Consider the following 17,073-nt stretch of genomic DNA (forward strand, 5'->3'; position numbering starts at 1 on the left):
GCCCCACCCAGCCCCTCCCCTCCCCACCCAGCCCCACCCCCCACCCAGCCCCTCCCCACCCTCCCCTCTCCACCCAGCCCCACCCCTCCCATTTTTGGATGCACGACGGACGGACGGACACAATAATCCCCTGTGGGCTGGTGTAACCAGGAGGTTCCTACCAGTAATATTCTAACATTACTGACCCCAAGAGGTCAACAAAAAACCCACACAGAGATAAACCCTCTGATATGGCAACGCTACATTGAACGTGGCCGAAGCCTAAGAACCCCGTGGCATGTCCACGGAAACAGAAGACGCCTGTACTGTGCTGTGCTGGTGGTGTCACCGCGCAAGTTAAACATCGCTGTTGTTGTTGTCGCTGTTGTTGTTGCTGCTCTTCAAGCTGTCTGAACGTGGTCGGCACGGGCTCACAATGCGCGCTCTGCTGCTGAGCGCGGCTTGCTGCAGAGCAGCGGAGGCCCTCCGCAGAGGCGAGTGACCGCTTCGGATCAGCCAGCAGTGGATCCATCACGGCTGCTGATGCTGCTGCTGTCGATGATGATGATTGTTGTTGTTGTGATAACGAGCATGATCATTGGGGGGGGGGGAGCAAGTCGACTTGTAACTTGATGGGGGGGGGGGCTTGCTTCGTACCGTCATTGCGTGCGCTGGTGGCGAGGGGTTTGTTGTTGTTGTAGTCATACTTCACCACACTGGTCGCGGGTTGATTTTGGTGGTGAGAGGGGTGGTGGTGGTGGTGGTTGTTGGTTGTTGGTGGTGGTGGTGGTGAGTGGTGGTGGTTGGTGGTGGTGGGTGGTGGTGGGTGGTGGTTGTGGTGGTGGGTGGTGGTGGTGGTGGTGGTTGTGGTGGTGGTGGTTGGTGGTGGTGGTTGGTGGTGGTGGTTGGTGGTGGTTGTTGGTGGTGGTTGTTGGTGGTGGTTGTTGGTGGTGGTTGTTGGTGGTGGTTGTTGGTGGTGGTTGTTGGTGGTGGTGGTGGTTGTTGGTGGTTGGTGGGTGGTGGTGGTGGTTGTTGGTGGTGGTTGTTGGTGGTGGTGGTTGTTGGTGGTTGGCGGTGGTGGTGGGTGGTGGTGGTTGGTGGTGGTGGTTGGTGGTTGTTGGTGGCGGTTGTTGGTGGCGGTTGTTGGTGGTTGGTGGTGGTGGTGGTGGTTGGTGGTGGTTGGTGGTGGTGAGGGTTATAGCATCTCGATAACAGGATGAATGTGGATGGCTTATTTGTGGATGCAAAGTGCGGTTGAATGTGCCGCCAATTGCGGGCAACATTTGGTTAAAACATTGGGGCGAGCGTGGTGATCGGATCACGGGAATTACCCCATGGATCGATAGAGGCTATCGGCAAGAGTGGGATACGGGAATTTCACTTAGAGGTATCATGTACAGGAGAGTGCTGTCAAATAAATTCGCAGTTCAAATTATTTGTTATAAATCAAAGCCTCGGCTTATTCGCGACCTACAGTATATGATTAATATTCGCCTTTTGGGAGAGGTCCCTTGAGTGAAGCGTGTGTCGTAAACCCTCCTCCACCCGACACAGCCAATAATACTACAGTTGTCGCGTGAAGAAACGTACTTGACTGATCACTGCTTCCGATTAATCACAAACGTGTCCGATTTATCACTGCTTCCGATTGATCACAAACGTGTCCGATTGATCACTGCTTCCGATTTAGCACTGCTTCCACACGCTGGTGATGTTGGAGAGTTGATGATGGGGCAGTTACCTCAGTTCTGACAACTGCCTGATGGTGCTGGTTGTAGCTACCAGCGAAACGTCGGACTACTACCCGATTGTTAAATGTTTGGGAAATATTATCCATCCCTTCATGATGTCAAGACGTGCTTTGATAACGCGAAGTTCATTCTAACCGGCCCCGTGTTTGCTTTCTGCCTCAGGATTCAGCACAGGATGTTCCAGGAGACAAAATCTTGTGGTGAGTTTTCTTTATAGTGTGTGTGTGGTCTAATGACTGTAAGACGTTAGTTTTACACTTGCCAACCTCGCTTGTTTGACATGAAACATTTTTAACTTGAGAGCTTTGGTGAGAGCATTTCGTCTTACGTACCCTTGCAATAAGTTTTAAATCACAGTTCCTATGATTACTGTCGTTACATTGTTTCTATAGCTTTATTTTGGTGTTCGAAAACATATGGTTAATCTAAATTGTCTTATGGTTGTTGTTGTTGTTGGCTTGTACCACTTTGTGATTTTTGCACACGGCGTTTTAATACTTTTTTTAAATATTTGCTGGTTTATTCCAGGATGTTTCTGTTGCTCGTAGTCGCTCTGGGATGTTCTGTGTTCATATTTTGTTTGTTGCGGTTGCACCCGACTTAAGAACTGCATGGCTCACAGGGCTATACCTAATAAATGAAACTTGAATGTATGTTGTTACCGATGTTAATGTGCCTCAAGAATACCAAAGAACGCATTGCCATATTTGTCAACCCACACGGTTTACCCCGCATTCTTGTTACAGGGAAATTGAGTTTCAGGTCCACACGGCATACAGCCGTTTCAATACAGGCAAACTTTTTTTGTTTTTGTGTTTCTCCCCTGTGATGGGACTTTGTAGGACGAACGTTGAGATTGATAAGGGCACGAGGTGACCAGTAAGGTCTGAATTTGTCTGTAATAAGGTAGACACTGATAATTAAGGGGTTGACTGGGTATGCATTACCAATGCGCCTAAAAGAAGATCATCTTCAATCCGTGCAGTGCATGGGCGTCAGGAACTTAGACATTGACAATGGAAATTAAACGAGCTGTTAAGTGGGCAAAGAAACATCGGGGGGGGGGGGGGGTGCACTTTTGGAATGATGCTGAGAGACAGTGCCGGTTAGCGTTTTTATAGCAATATATAAATAACGTCTGTCTGGGTTACTCATTCGAGTCACATAAATCACCTCCCTGTTTTTTTTCTTTCACGAATAGGCTTTGCTGTGTGCTCTGTAATTTTGCAGATATCAGTCGAAGGCAACATTGGGTGTGGAAAAACAAAATGCCTGGAATACTTCCAGGGTTCACCGGGTATTGAGGTTCGTACCGCACGTCAGCACAGCGGTTCCGAAAGCCTTCGTGTGAATTAAAAAAAATGCAGCTCATTACATTTGGAGTGAGTAACTTCGTGAGACTTCGATCTGAACAGCAAACTGAATGCTGCGGTGTGTGATTACTTGTAGCGGTGCCTTAAGTTAATCGAGAGCCAATTCTAGATTTGAAGCTTTCGTGACTGCAAGGATTCATACTCTTAGTTCTTTCGGTAAAGTCACGTAGGTAAAAAATGAAATTAAAATTAATCAAAAATAAAAACAATAAAATCACGACGTTTCGGAGGCAACACAAGCTTCCGTCTTCAGGTGAAACTGTCACAGCAAAAAATCTGTATCAAGTGGAGAGAAGTCCCAAGAGGCACGACCTTATATACTGGTTAAGGGGGGAGGAGCCAGGAAGGGCCGCGGGAGAGGAGGAGTTGTGAGATGGTCAGTGCTGCTGCTGGAACTTTAATTTCATTTTTTACCTACGTGACTTTACCGAAAGAACTAAGAGTATTAATCGAGAGCCTTATGTGAATTTTGTTACTGATGTATGATGAGTGTCTCGTTGCCGTGTTGCAATTTGTCACGTTTCAGGTGGTCGCCGAGCCTGTTACCAAGTGGAGAAACATTTGGGGCCATAATCTCCTGGTAAGGAAGCCCGGAACCCTCCGAGTTGGAAGTTAGTTTCTTGTGCATGAATCCTGTTATCTGAGAAACAGTACTGCGAAGAAAACACGAGGGATTTATATGGGAATATATCGATAATTATTTGAATGTATAGGGGACTTACATTATTCTGCAACTCAAAGCACCTTGCATCAAAACTCCTCTCAATAATTCCAAGTCGCAGCTGTAGTTTTCTTTAGCCTGGGGGACTGAACCCCGGTTGAGAGCTGTCCCTGAGGGACACAAGGCGACGAAGCACCGGTCTGCAACTTCTTGGTTCTTTCGGTAAAGTCAGGTAGAAGGGAAGTAATAAAATAATTGTATTACTTCCCTTCTACGTGACTTTACCGAAAGAACCAAGAAGATGAATCCCTGCAGTCACGAAAGCTTTAAATCAAAATTTCACCGGTCTGCAAGTTTAAATTAGACCATCAGTGAGGGGGGGGCAGTGTTGCTGCTGGTTATTAAAATTGTACATTTTGAAGTAAATTCTGAAATTTTGCAACTTAGGATCATGACGCAGGGATAATATATTGTCAAGAATTACACTGTGAATGAAACACAAAGGAATACATTTATTCCTGAACATTCCGAAACAATTGGACTGCAAGGTGGCCAGGAGATGATGCTAAATGGAATCAGTCTGTGAGCCCATCTGTGCCGATCTTTGTGTTGTCACCACGCACGTGTAGACCTCTCTGGGTACTTCCAAATGCAATATTTATTTCTCCAAACGTCTTACAGAAAGACTCAATTCTTTTCTGCGTACAGAAATTTCACGACTTATTTTAAACGTAGCGTTTACCTATTTAGATGTCCCGTCTACAGACACCAATGTAAGTATTTGGGAAGCTTGTATGCAGACCATTTATTAATTTACGTTAGGAGGTAATGTATATTGGTAATGCTTGATGGACCTGTTTTTTGTATTATAACTACAACAACACTACTTCCCATGACTTGACTTTTAAAAATGAACATTCATGTTAAGGCCTAGACTGATTCAATCACCCTTGCTCCATGTCCCTACTCATCAGTTACGTCATGCAACATATTATTGAAGACCAGACGATTACATGTCAATGCAGAGTATACTCCTCCAACTTTCTTTGCTTTGTCACACTGGCTCTTTCTACTGATGTTATTAAAATAAGTTTGATTCCCGCTCATGACCAACATCAGCGACGATTATCAGAAACAGATAACTTGTCTCAGCCTATAATCAGTACCATGTGTGATGTATAAACATCGCCACTAGGGAGACAAAGGCGGCTGGGCGTGGTCCTTTTCACCCACCCCATCGTGTGTCGTGCCGGCTTTCATAGTTGCTGCTCTCTTACAGCACTTGCCCCAACAGCTCATTAAGAATATATGGGGGATCTTTGTTTCGTGTGTGTGTGTGTGTGGCAGGCATTGTTATACAGTGACCCGAAGCGCTGGAGCCTGACGTTGCAGACGTACGTGCAGCTCACCATGATCATGAATCACACCAGCCCATCGGTAAGCGAACACCCAGACCTGGGTTATAGCCGTAGTACTTGGATGCTCGAACAGCATGCACGCCAGGTTGGCATAGGTTTCTGTGGGGTTGTGCTAATGTTGTGGGCAGCATAGAGCAGTTCAGCGATATACGTTTATGTATTGCACACCTTTGCCTCCATGGCTGTGCTCACTGATCATTTTGGTGAAGTTATGGTCAAACAGCGTCCACGATATGCACTGCTTGAGAAGGTCGTCATCCAGAAGCGGCCAAGGTCAAGAGGCCATCAAGCAGTGCCACTGATGCCACCTCATCGTCATTTACTTTGACAAAATCCTGCAACTCGTGCTTAGCTACAACCGACTCCAAGCTCTACTCTCACTGTATAAATTGTTTAAGTTAAAGGACTCGAAATAGCACCTCGAATTAACTAGCACGGTTGGCTTCGTACGGTGCGAAAGAAGTTCATCATACATAAACAAATTCCACGTCACATTGTATAAGTTCACCAAAGAATAAACCTGCAGCAAACTAATTCTAGAGGAATCTAAGCAGATGTATTCCAGTGTGATGAACTGCACCTCTTGCTCATCCCATGCAGACCGCCCCAGTCAGGATGATGGAGAGGTCTATCTTCAGCGCAAGATACATCTTTGTCGAAAACCTCTTCCGAAGGTAAACCACCTGCATCCTAGTATTAATGGAAGAGTTGCTAGATCATGGATCACATGATCAAACACTGCCCGTGCTGCTGATTCGCAGGCAACATCACCGACATCCACCAAGCCTCCGCAGAGGCGTCTGAGAATGGCTTAATAACCTCAATATCCGCAAAGATGGCGTTGCTAATTCACTTCACCTTATGAAATAATGAGAATGGAAAAGTAAGCGTAGAATAGAGCTATGGGGACGTCCCTCTCGAATCCAGCGAACGCGATACCTCTCACTGCCGCCGATCTTTTGTTAAGTACACGGTTCGATACTGTACTATGAGACGTAAGATTCTCTTGCAATTGACAAATTTTATTGAATCGTTACGTGCTTCTAATACGGAAGTGTCGATTAATCCGCCTCCCCCCCCCACCCTCGCCTTGTGTTACCTTGTGGAGCAGTGGCTTAATGCCAGAGGTGGAGTACGCCGTGCTGAGCGAGTGGTTCGACTGGCTCGCCAAGACCATCCCCATGCCCGTCGACCTCATCGGTACGACCCGGCGAGTGCTCGCCCACGCCACATCGCGACGATAAACGCAAGTCTTCTTGGTTCTTTCGGTAAAGTCACGTAGAATGGAAATAATAAAATAATAAAAATAAAACATAATAAAATAATTCTCACGACGTTTCGGCCACAACGCAAGCAGCCGTCCTCAGGTGAAGAACAAGTCTATCGGGAAGACAGACACACCTGAGGACGGCTGCTTGCTTTGTGGCCGAAACGTCGTGAGAATTGTATTTTATTACGTTTTATTTTTATTATTTTATTATTTCCATTCTACGTGACTTTATCGAAAGAACCAAGAAGATGAATCCCTGCAGTCACGAAAGCTTTAAATCGAAAGATAAACGCAAGGGCCGTGAGAAACAAACGATGCCTACTCACGGCCCTCGCTTGTAAGCTACCAGTTTGTTGCTTTGTGTCAAGTATATTTTGCGTAACCAGGTAAGACCTCAAGAGGCCAGGATGAGTCTCATTTGCAGGGTTGACCTGGGGCATTAGTCTGCCAGTAGGGGGCGATGATCGCTCGATATGATCTCAATTTGATGTGTTTGTGGATAATTTGGGCCCTGAAATTCCCGCACACATTGGCCTACTCTTGTGAATGAATTGACGGGCTCTTTAAAGTCCACCGTGGCATTATTTTATCACACCCACTGCTGGAATCGAACTGCGAATCTCTGCAACAAGCGGCAAACGCTAGGCCTTGTCACCGCACTCATGTCGCCTCCAATGTATTACTATTTCTCCGTGTTCTGTCCCGCTGCTCTCCTACGCTTCTGTGTTTCACAACGCAGTGTACCTTCAGGCGTCCCCGCAGACTTGCCATGAGCGTCTGAAGTTGCGCAGCCGCGAGGAAGAACGCATCGTTCCGCTGGTAGGGGCTCCCCACAGCCGACACGTGCCTCCGTTCTCGGTCTCTCGCCATGACGCTCTGCATTACCCACTCCACCCTGTGTCCACGCACTAGGCCCTTGCGCCATGGATGCCTTGTTCTCAAGAAGAGAACAATATACTTTCTAAAGTGAATGATTCGGAAGGGACATTAGAACTTCGAGCCATTTAGAGAACAGAACTTGAGCCATGAACCATCATCCCATAACCATGTTTTGTGATTTATGTAAAAGACCGACCGCAGTTTGAATTTTTGTAAAGCAAATCGAGATGTAGTGGCAACAGAGTGGCAGCCAAGGAGTGGAACACGTCTGAGGGGGGTGTCCATCGAGGAGGACATGGAATTAGGGAATCAGTACATATGCTACTACTGGATAAATTATACTGGTAGGAACCTCCTGGTTACACTAGCCCACAGGGGATTATTGTGTCTGTCCGTCGTGCAGGGAGGGGCTGGGTGGGGAGGGAGGGGCTGGGTGGGGAGGGAGGGGCTGGGTGGGGAGGGAGGGGCTGGGTGGGGAGGGAGGGGCTGGGTGGGGAGGGGAGGGTGGGGAGGGGCTGGGTGGGGAGGGGCTGGGTGGGGAGGGTGGGGAGGGGCTGGGTGGGGAGGGTGGGAAGGGGTTGGGTGGGGCTGGGTGGGGGGTGAGAGGGGTGGGGCTGGGTGGGGAGGGGCTGGTCACCCCGTGGTGCCCTTATAAAACTCAACGTTTAACCTACTCACGCTGGCTTGTGCCCGCCCTCACAGTCGGGCATATTTGCGAAATACACCACGCCGCCGTTGACCCTGACCATTGACCGAGCAACCCAACGTTCCTACCAGCTCCCTCCGCAGGAATGTGTTTACATCGCAGGATCGAGGGAGGTTATGGTGGCTTGGAGATGCCTCCACCCAGCAGTGGATAGATCATGGCTGCTGATGATAATAACCTTCGGATGTAATTGCATTTAGACGCTATATAAATTAGAGTTCTCGTTCTTTATGACAGTTCTGCAGGACATCTCAATGAAGCCGAAGCTTGCACACCTGATGAGTCAAATGGTGCGCGTGTGCAGGAATACTTGCAGAGTCTGCACTCGCTCTATGAGAGTTGGCTTGTGGACAAGAGCATCTTCCGACTGCCGGCTCCTGTGCTGGTGAGTAAAGTAATGAACGGGCCGGCACGATCACACAGGAGGGTGCGGGGTGGCATGACTGCCCGCCATCTGTTCTGTGTCCGGCGGGTGCAGGTACCCCGGAGTGCTGTGAACGTGCACCGTGGTACACGTGATTTGATTGTAGCGTATAAGGTGGCGTTTCGTATAATAATGTCTCTGCTGAAGTGAGTGTAAGATAGTGCTCACTTCAGATAGCGGCCCTTGGCCAAGATTGTGAATTCCACATACCTGTGACATTTGCTAGTCTTGCCATGGGTACATCCACTTGTTTCCTTACCACAAAGTGATACTTTATTATTACACGCTTTTATTTAACTCACTCCGTCTGTTGTAGCCTAAAAAAAAAAAATCTTCTAACTCAATTTTTACCCACTTCCCAATATGCTATCGATTGCAAACTTTAAATACCTATGTCATACTGATAACAATACTATATTCTATCATTAAAAATCCAAAACATATTTCTTAACATTTTACACGCTTTTATTTAACTTACTCTGTGTGTTGTCGTATCCTGAAATCTTGTAACTCAATTTCAACCGTATTCCCAATGTCGTATCGACTGCAAACTTGGTATAGGTATGTCATACTGATGACAATACTATATTCTATCATTAAAAATAAAATAAAAAATGTTTAAACAATATTTTTTACGGCTCTAATTGTCCACGCTTAACTCACGTTGCCTGTAAATCACCACGTGGTCCCTTACGTCACGACAAGCCTCAGGGAGCCACGCCGAGGGGCGGGGGATGTGGAAGGAGGGGAGGGGCGAAGGGGGCAGGGGGAGGGGCAGCTCGGACAGTACATTTCATTTAAGCGTGTTTTTAAAAAAGTGTTTTTAAATATTTGATTATTTTAGTGTTATGAAGAAGGGCCATTGCCCAAAACGTCTCCTATTATATATATTTTTTTGTTAAGGCAGTGTTACCGACAAATGTGTTGCTTTATTTTATTCAACCTGGAAGCACGATGGGCCGATTTCTTTTCCCTGTCCTGCATTTGAGCCTGCAGAAATCTGATTTTGAGTTCTTGCCACAACCTCTCCAGGCTAGATTTGTAATGTAACAGAATTACTTCACTTATCCAAGGGGAATGAGTGTGCTTTGTATTATTAATTTATGTGATTAATACTGTTGTAATCGCCAGCGAAACGTCGTACTTGAATTGTAAATGTTATGGGTTTACTCTCCAACACACCGGTGTGCTGAAGTAGTAACTGATTCCATTGGAACCTGATTTGCCAGTAAAAAATATGATAATTATTTTTTTACCCTTTTATCTGGCAACAAAACTGACACCTTTTTTTACAAGGAGTCATGTTTGCATAGACCACAATACCTGCAGTCATAATGCAAACAAAAAACATAACTCTGATAATGTATGCACTGTCCTTGAAGTTGATTGGTCCACACCCGAGACAGCTTTCCTTAACTGAGTAACTGATTGTCACGTTTTGCTTCCGTGACATACCTTAATAATTGGCTGTATGGTTTTGTGGCGGGTTTAACATCACATTTACACGATTTAACCCAAATATCCTTTGTTATGAATACTGTCATGAACAAATCTTAAAAAAAAATGTTTTATCTGTGTCATCGTTGACTTTATTGTGAGAAAAATGTTTTGGTTTGAGGATCGAATCGCCACACTTTTATCGAGGCGATGCATCGAATTTCCAGGGGGGGTTGAATGGTTCTGGCCACACCTGGCACCACGTGGAAGCACTCTGGAACGGCATTGCTGAGGGCCTGTATTCCAATCTGGCCAAGGAGCTTGCGATCACCAATGCCTGACCAATACAAACACCAATTGTTTTTTTTTTATTTTGTTTGACCTTTTCCAGCTCTGATAATTAACACTTTTTATTTCATTGCCATTGAACAAACATGTTTTAAACGTTATTAATTAAAGAGTCTAAGGTAACTTAAGAAGTAGTTCTGTGATATCATAATCCAGGACAATTATTTTTTAAACATCGTGTAGTAGGTTCCAGGAGACTTGGACGACGTAGTTGGAGGCACACTTATTTATTAAGCACAAAGTACATAACAGGCCGAGATGTACAACACTTGAAGGGGTATCAGCCCCTTCACCCGTCTAACTGGGAGATCCACACTCTATGTCACAGCTAGCCTACTCCTAGGTCCTCCACTATCGGGCTAGGGGAGGCTAGCTAACCTAGCCATGGTTAAGCTGGGATTACGGCACCCTGAGTCCCCAGACCGGCTCTTACAAGAGCATCGGCTCTGGGCTCTCGGGGCCACGCCACTGGCTTAGCCTGGTCGAGCCAGGGGAGTCCCAGGGCCTATCTAGCAGGTCTTCTTGCTTCACTGGTTAAGGCTGAACACTCAACCCCGAGCCCTCCGGCTCACCGCCTTACATAGCAACTCCCCCCACTGAGGGGTGGGGTCGTGGGGGATCCCAGCTCCGTGTCAGCCCCCCAGGCTGAACGATGCAGACGTCGATGTAAGCGCCTCTTGGCGTACGGGCATAACCACGCCCAGTGTGTTTGTTAAGCCCTCCGTAACACCTCTACAATAGTGTTATACCGCTAGCTGTGATCATTCCAAATGGAAATGTCTTCTTCTCCATGACATTACACTGAGCGTACAATCGAAATATATTTTTGGGGGAAAGGGCATTTGTTTCAAGGTAAATGTAATGCAATGTAAATGTGTGTCTTGACGGTGACCTCCAGGTGATCCCAGCAGAGGAGAGCTTGGAGCGCATGTACACCGTGTTCGAAGAGGCACGACCTCGCATCCTGCGGCCCAACTCCAAGAACACGCTCGGCGCGTGACCTCCACACCGATCACGCCGTCACGTGACCTCCACAAGCCGGTCGTGTGACTTCATACCCTAGCCTTGCACCCTTTCAAGTTTACATTAATGTTGTATTACGGCCTTTAGTTACCCAGGAGCGCTTTATTGACTGTCCAATTACCTACTTCGAGTACCAAGCTGGGTCTGCTCTGGGTTTGGTTCTTAAGCCGGGCGACCGGGCTCAGCCTGCATTCCCTCCTTGCTGGGCCAACCTGGCTTGGATGTTGTACCGGCTTGGGCATGCTTTTACAAGGTAGCATGTTTGTTTACACTGGCCGTGCTCACAAACAGTCGTGATGTCATGAGGTCAACACATGAGAGAGAGCGCAGTCATTGGTCTCTTTCACCTAGGTCAAATTTATGCCCATGCTTTTTGTTTAATAAAAAAAAACTGATGGAAAATTAATATATAATGTATGTATATGTAAATATATTGGACTTATTTCGTACCGTATAGCTTGGGGTGACCTATCCCAAACCTTTTAATATTGTTAAAAAACATTAAATTGACTTCCCTCTGGTTGGTGGAGGGTGTGGAAGGGGCTCAGCGCACGGGAACCTGAGATGCCTCAAATCGTTGGGATGCATTCCAAGCTGCGCCAGGATGGCCCAGGACAGTTCCCGGGGCCTGCGAGCTTTTGTGTGCCCGTGGCCATGGGAACGGCGGCATTTCTCAGCAGGGTCATGCGTTGAGATATTTGGTAAAAAAAAAATAATTTTGCAATGTGTGGGTGGGCAAATTACCCTATACATTTCTTGAAAGCATATCTGGTGGACTTGTGAAAGTAGGAGGAATAGTGGTTATAATTGTGTTGCCATAGCAATTTATTTTTACTTTTAGATCAGTATGAATTTCACGTGTGGGACTACTGATTCACATTTGGGAAACCCAAATCTACCCATCCGAATGAGGTCAGCAATCTGATAATTAGCAAAGTTGAAAGAGAAAAGTGTTCCACTGCGTTGCCTATTTCCACACTAAAAAATAGCACAAAAACATTTTTACAGGTCAAGGTGTCTTGTTTATAGATGTAGTCTGTGGTTGTGATCTGGGCACCATAAACGTCTTAATGGGTGTCTCAATGCTTGTTCATCATTAAGGAAGTGCTTTAAGAGATTAAAAAAAAATATCTCCTAAGTCTGTCCATGTGCACGCTATTTATTGATGTCGTGCATACGTTTAAATGTTTAGCAGCCTTTCCATTACGTATACACCGCTGTGACCTTTAGGTCGGACCAAGCACATCTTGTAGTCTCGAGAATAAGATACATTTAATTTTAAGCACTTATTAATTTGGGAACATGGCTTTATTTTTGCGACTTCCGAAATGTTTCTCTGGGTGCACGGCAACTGCTCACCGCCGCCGGCTGGCTGCTGCTCGTCTTGGGATGAGGAGTTGGAACCTGGTGACTCAGTCTTTGTGAGTCACCAACCTCGCCTCGCCCCACTACGTTGCAGGCATGCACCATCGACTCCAACGGTGGGAAATAATTTAAATATTTAATCCGAGGCCCGGTGTAAGTGCTATAGATGGAGCATGGAGTTGGCGTTCATTATCAAGTGCTGTAGAGGTAGTTTAAGGGCTGGTTGGCAAATTTTACTCATGGTTAGAAGGAGGGCGAATCTAACCCCCACTGTGTGAGATAATTTACAATGGAATAATGACCATAACCCACTGCTGAGAAGTTGCAGATGTTGAGTAAAACAGCATTTGGTTTTTTCAGTAGATGTTTCTTTTTTCATCACATTCATTGTGATTGGTGTGAGCTTTGTAAAGACGTATTAAAAATTGTGCTTGATATATTATTCTTTTAATCACGTGCTACATTTTTTCGTGACATAAATTCACGGTGAATGGCGTTTGCTCGAGGTGGCGGAGGAAGCTCGTGAACCGGCAGCGGAATAAAGAATACGAGTGGGGGGCCTCGTGAGGACCTCGGAAGGACCTCGTGAAGGCCTTGTGAGGGACACGGGGGGACGCGCGAGGGACAGATGTAGTCCACGCGGTGAGATAATCTCGTGGTAGCATGAGATGATGGGGGGGGGGGGGGATTTGGCTATATATCGCACCTCCGATTATCGCGGTGGGCTAAGTATGGTGCGAAAGAAGTTCTACATACATGCATGTGTGGCGATGGCTGGATTAAAATGTACGCTCCACTGCTCTGCTGAGATGCACTCACAAAGGGAAAGTATGCGTTCGTGTGGAGGGACTGATGCTTTGATGCCAATTACTCGTGGACAAAACGGCCAACTTGATTGGGTCATTTACCACCGAGGATAAAGTGCCGTGTCGGAGAGACCGTGAAGAAATCTTGGAGAAGCAATGGTGGGACATCGTGGCTCTGCCTGGTGGTTAAAATCTTGTTGAACATTTCCAGGGCCACCACCCCAACCGATCCGGACCGCAGAATGCATATTCAGGTGACGTTTGGAGGAAGGTGCGAAACAAGTTGAATATTGACACAGCATAAAATGACTCGCATTTTAATTTATTAGCCAACAAGAGTGAAACGTCGCAGAAAGGAAGCTGGTCTACAGTCTCCACGCGCCAGGCCGAAGTGTAGCAGCAGAGTTAACGTTACACGAAGACACGGATATTATACCCTTATGGAAAGACCTGCAATATAGATCAAATGTCATCTAAGTTATCCATTACGTCTTTCGTAGCTACAAAAAAAACCCTTATTTTTTATACATATAGCACTTATCTGATTCACAAAAATATATAGAGCAAATACAATATAATTGTTTAATATTGAATACGTCTTTTCAATCGGTGAATAAAAAAAGTATATTCATTGTTGAAGGAAAATATAATTCCATTGCACACAACTACCCTTTAGTCAATAAGGAGTCAAAGTGAGTTCCTATGCAAGTGGGCATTGCAGCATTTGTGCCCATCACCTGTTTATAGCCCTGAGTCACAGTGGTGGAAATTCCACATTCCTACAACAGGGGGGGGGGGGGGGAGTACCTCAATAGGACAATCACTTGACTTCACCGCAAAGTGGTTTTCATTTAATCGACCTCAGTGGGATGATAGGCTAAGTCAACCCCCCACCCCCCAACCAAGATTTGAACTCTCAACCTTTCTGATTGTGAGCCACTCGCTCTCCCACTGAGCTGTGTGGCCGGTATTAGTCAATCACATTAGTCAATGTTCATGAAACGTCCCTCCGTTTTTGGTTCAAAGAAAATAAAGAACATTGTATTCTACAACTGTGTACGTACACTATTGTTAAGTTAATACAAATACAACTAGCGATTGCAATTAGAACTTAAATAAGAGGAAATTTAAATGCACATTCCCCAGTCTGTTGGCGTGTGTGCGCGTGTGCGTGGGTGAGTGACGATTGATCGTGGACGGAGGTTTGCGTTGGAAGTGGCCAATCGTGCGAGTGAGGCCGGGTGCACGTGAGAATTGAGACTGGAGGAATGACAACTTGGGTGACTGGGCTGGTGTGTGTGTAAGTGGGGTGCTGCGGTGGTGAGATGTTAACTACCTCGCTTGGTATACAGGAGGTCGTCGGTTCAATCCTGACCTTGAATGCCGGTATATTTGGAGTTTGCATGTTCCCCCCGTGGTCGCATGGGTTTTTCTCCGGGTCCTACAGTTTTTCCCTCCACATTTAGAAACATGCGTTCGAGCATTTAGCTGCGATACATTTCCACATGATAAGCCATTTCATTGGGCTATCATTTGTGGCCAGATCGTTTCTGAAAAGAAACTATATCGCTCAGTGGGCCTTACCTGGTAAAATAAGAAATAGTTTAGTTTATAGTCTAAGTAGAGTGTGAGCGAGCGATTGGGTGTGAGTGTGGTTACGATGACCGTGTGCGAGCGGGCTGCGAGTGTGGTTTTCCGCGAGCGTGCGTCACTGGCTGTAGATGGTGAGCACGTTCACGTGGTTGCCCCTCATGATGAGCACTGGGGGCAGGTCCCGGCTGAGCACCTCCAGCCAGGCCATGCCCAACGCCGACGGGCACCGTCCCTTCTGGATCATGGGCAGGCTCCTGCACGGCGCAAATCGGCGACACAAAAAATGTGCACGTGTCACCGATCGTGCACACTGACGATTGGCAAAGAGCGCTCGGGTGCAGTGGTGAGGCTATCGAGTGTGCAGGTGGTGCCACTGCTCCAAGGCCTACAGGGTAGAGGGGCCCAAGCGAGAATTTGACAAGGAGGGCCCCATTCCAGGTCGTGCACCAGGGCCCTTGCCAATCATGCTCCAACTCTGCTAGAGTGGCAACAGCAGGTTAAATTTCGATTTAAAGCTTTCGTGACTGCAGGGATTCATCTTCTTGGTTCTTTCGGTAAAGTCACGTAGAATGGAAATAATAAAAATAATAAAACATAATAAAACATAATAAAATAATTCTCACGACGTTTCGGCCATAACGCAAGCAGCCGTCCTCAGGTGAAGAACAGGTCTGTCGAGAAGACAGAGTCTGAATGACGCACCCCAGGCTGCTTGCGTTGTGGCCGAAACGTCGTGAGAATTATTTTATTATGTTTTATTATTTTATTATTTCCATTCTACGTGACTTTAACAGCAGGTTAGTTGACAACCCAGATAAGTGATCGATTGCAATGGACTGAACGCACGCTACTCTTTTATTTTCTAAAAGAGGGGATTGAGAACGTTTTTCTTACCGAGGGCAGAATAAGACTTTGTAACACACTTGGCGGGCGACACATTAACACACACCAATGAAGAACGCCAAAATAATTAACTCTCACCTTTACTAAGCAAGCGAAAATTAAGAGGGTTTTTGTCAGGTCGAAATATAGGCCCCTCTAGTACCCGACCAGTGCAGCCAAGATGCCGGCAGCGATGAACAAATTCCGATGGTGGGTCGATTTGAAGTGCTAGGCCTCATGTGGCCATAAGCCGCGTGAACTGAAGCCACGGGGCGTCGGTTCCCCACGCCTGCTTTGAAACTAACCTCGGCAGCGGTCAGTCCAGCGCCAACTACGCGTTCCGTTCCACAATAGCAGGCGGTGGTGGCGCCCACAGGCTCTCTACGTAGTAGCCAAGCCCTTGTGCTGAAGCATGGACCCCCCGCGCTACTCACACAACGATGAGGGCTGCGTCGCTGGAGTTCTGAATCATGAGCTCGTTCAGCTTCAGCTGCCGGTACGTCTGAAAGAGAGAGACGAAAGCATGGAACGTGAAGAGGGTGCGATCATTTCAAAGCTGATCTGTGTATATATCTTCGCTGTGCTGCGGCGTCATCTCACGGTCGTCTACATATTCCGGAGCGCCGGGAGGCTGCCCCGGAGTGCGTTAACAAGCCGCCGTGCAAGCGGCCACGCAAGGGGTCAGGGAATGTGAAGCCTAAAAAGCCAACGTGGTACGGCCAGGACTTAGTGTCAGCCGCGTCTGCCCGGTTCCGAGACCCAGGATGTCACGTTTCCACATGCTGCACGTCACAGGCGGCATATGGCCCAGTCTACGAGTCAGGTGCCACCTCCAGGACCGAGCCAACGCTCACGGCTGTGCCTTCTGCCGTCCTGGAAATCGCCGTTTTGGGTGCAGCGCCACTCTCTTCGAGACGGGAGCCGTGAGTTTTGCTGGGCCGAGTCGTCCTGCAGCGCGCGAGGGTGAACAAAGCGCAAGCACCTTGTCTCGCAGCGAGAGCAGCTCGTGGTCGGACACCTTCCAGGGGCAGTCGCGGCGCAACTCCTCCACCTCCGCCTCCTCCTTGAAGCCGTCGTTGAGTCGGAACGGAGAGATCATGTCCTCGAACTGCTTTATCCTGGCGAGGTGACGCACAGCAGAGGAGGAGGAGGAGGAGG

The 17,073-nt window shown here is 47.2% G+C and overlaps 2 protein-coding genes across 2 annotated transcripts in view; one reads left to right on the top strand and one right to left on the bottom strand.

Annotated features, from left to right (window-relative positions):
- Positions 1-259: 259 nt before the first annotated feature.
- Positions 260-13,076, top strand: TK2 (thymidine kinase 2). Its single transcript, XM_078868645.1, has 10 exons — positions 260-473; positions 1,893-1,930; positions 2,961-3,035; positions 3,630-3,683; positions 5,112-5,201; positions 5,783-5,856; positions 6,294-6,382; positions 7,192-7,271; positions 8,342-8,422; positions 11,145-13,076. Exons 1-10 carry the CDS (start codon positions 416-418, stop codon positions 11,244-11,246), a joined length of 741 nt encoding a protein of 246 aa, XP_078724771.1. The 5' UTR covers positions 260-415; the 3' UTR covers positions 11,247-13,076.
- A 1,423-nt stretch (positions 13,077-14,499) lies between these two features.
- LOC144942181 (solute carrier family 12 member 3-like) overlaps positions 14,500-17,073 on the bottom strand; it is a 33,204-nt gene continuing 30,630 nt past the window's right edge. Inside the window, exons 25-27 of the mRNA XM_078868939.1 lie at positions 16,898-17,033; positions 16,350-16,417; positions 14,500-15,287 (exon numbers count right to left, since the gene is read on the bottom strand). Of these exons, the coding sequence (XP_078725065.1) occupies positions 15,149-15,287; positions 16,350-16,417; positions 16,898-17,033 (343 nt within the window). The 3' untranslated portion in view covers positions 14,500-15,148. The remainder of the gene's footprint in view (positions 15,288-16,349; positions 16,418-16,897; positions 17,034-17,073) is intronic.

The sequence above is a fragment of the Lampetra fluviatilis genome, chromosome 26 (genome assembly GCF_964198595.1).
Source record: "Lampetra fluviatilis chromosome 26, kcLamFluv1.1, whole genome shotgun sequence".
Taxonomy (NCBI): Eukaryota; Metazoa; Chordata; class Hyperoartia; order Petromyzontiformes; family Petromyzontidae; genus Lampetra; species Lampetra fluviatilis.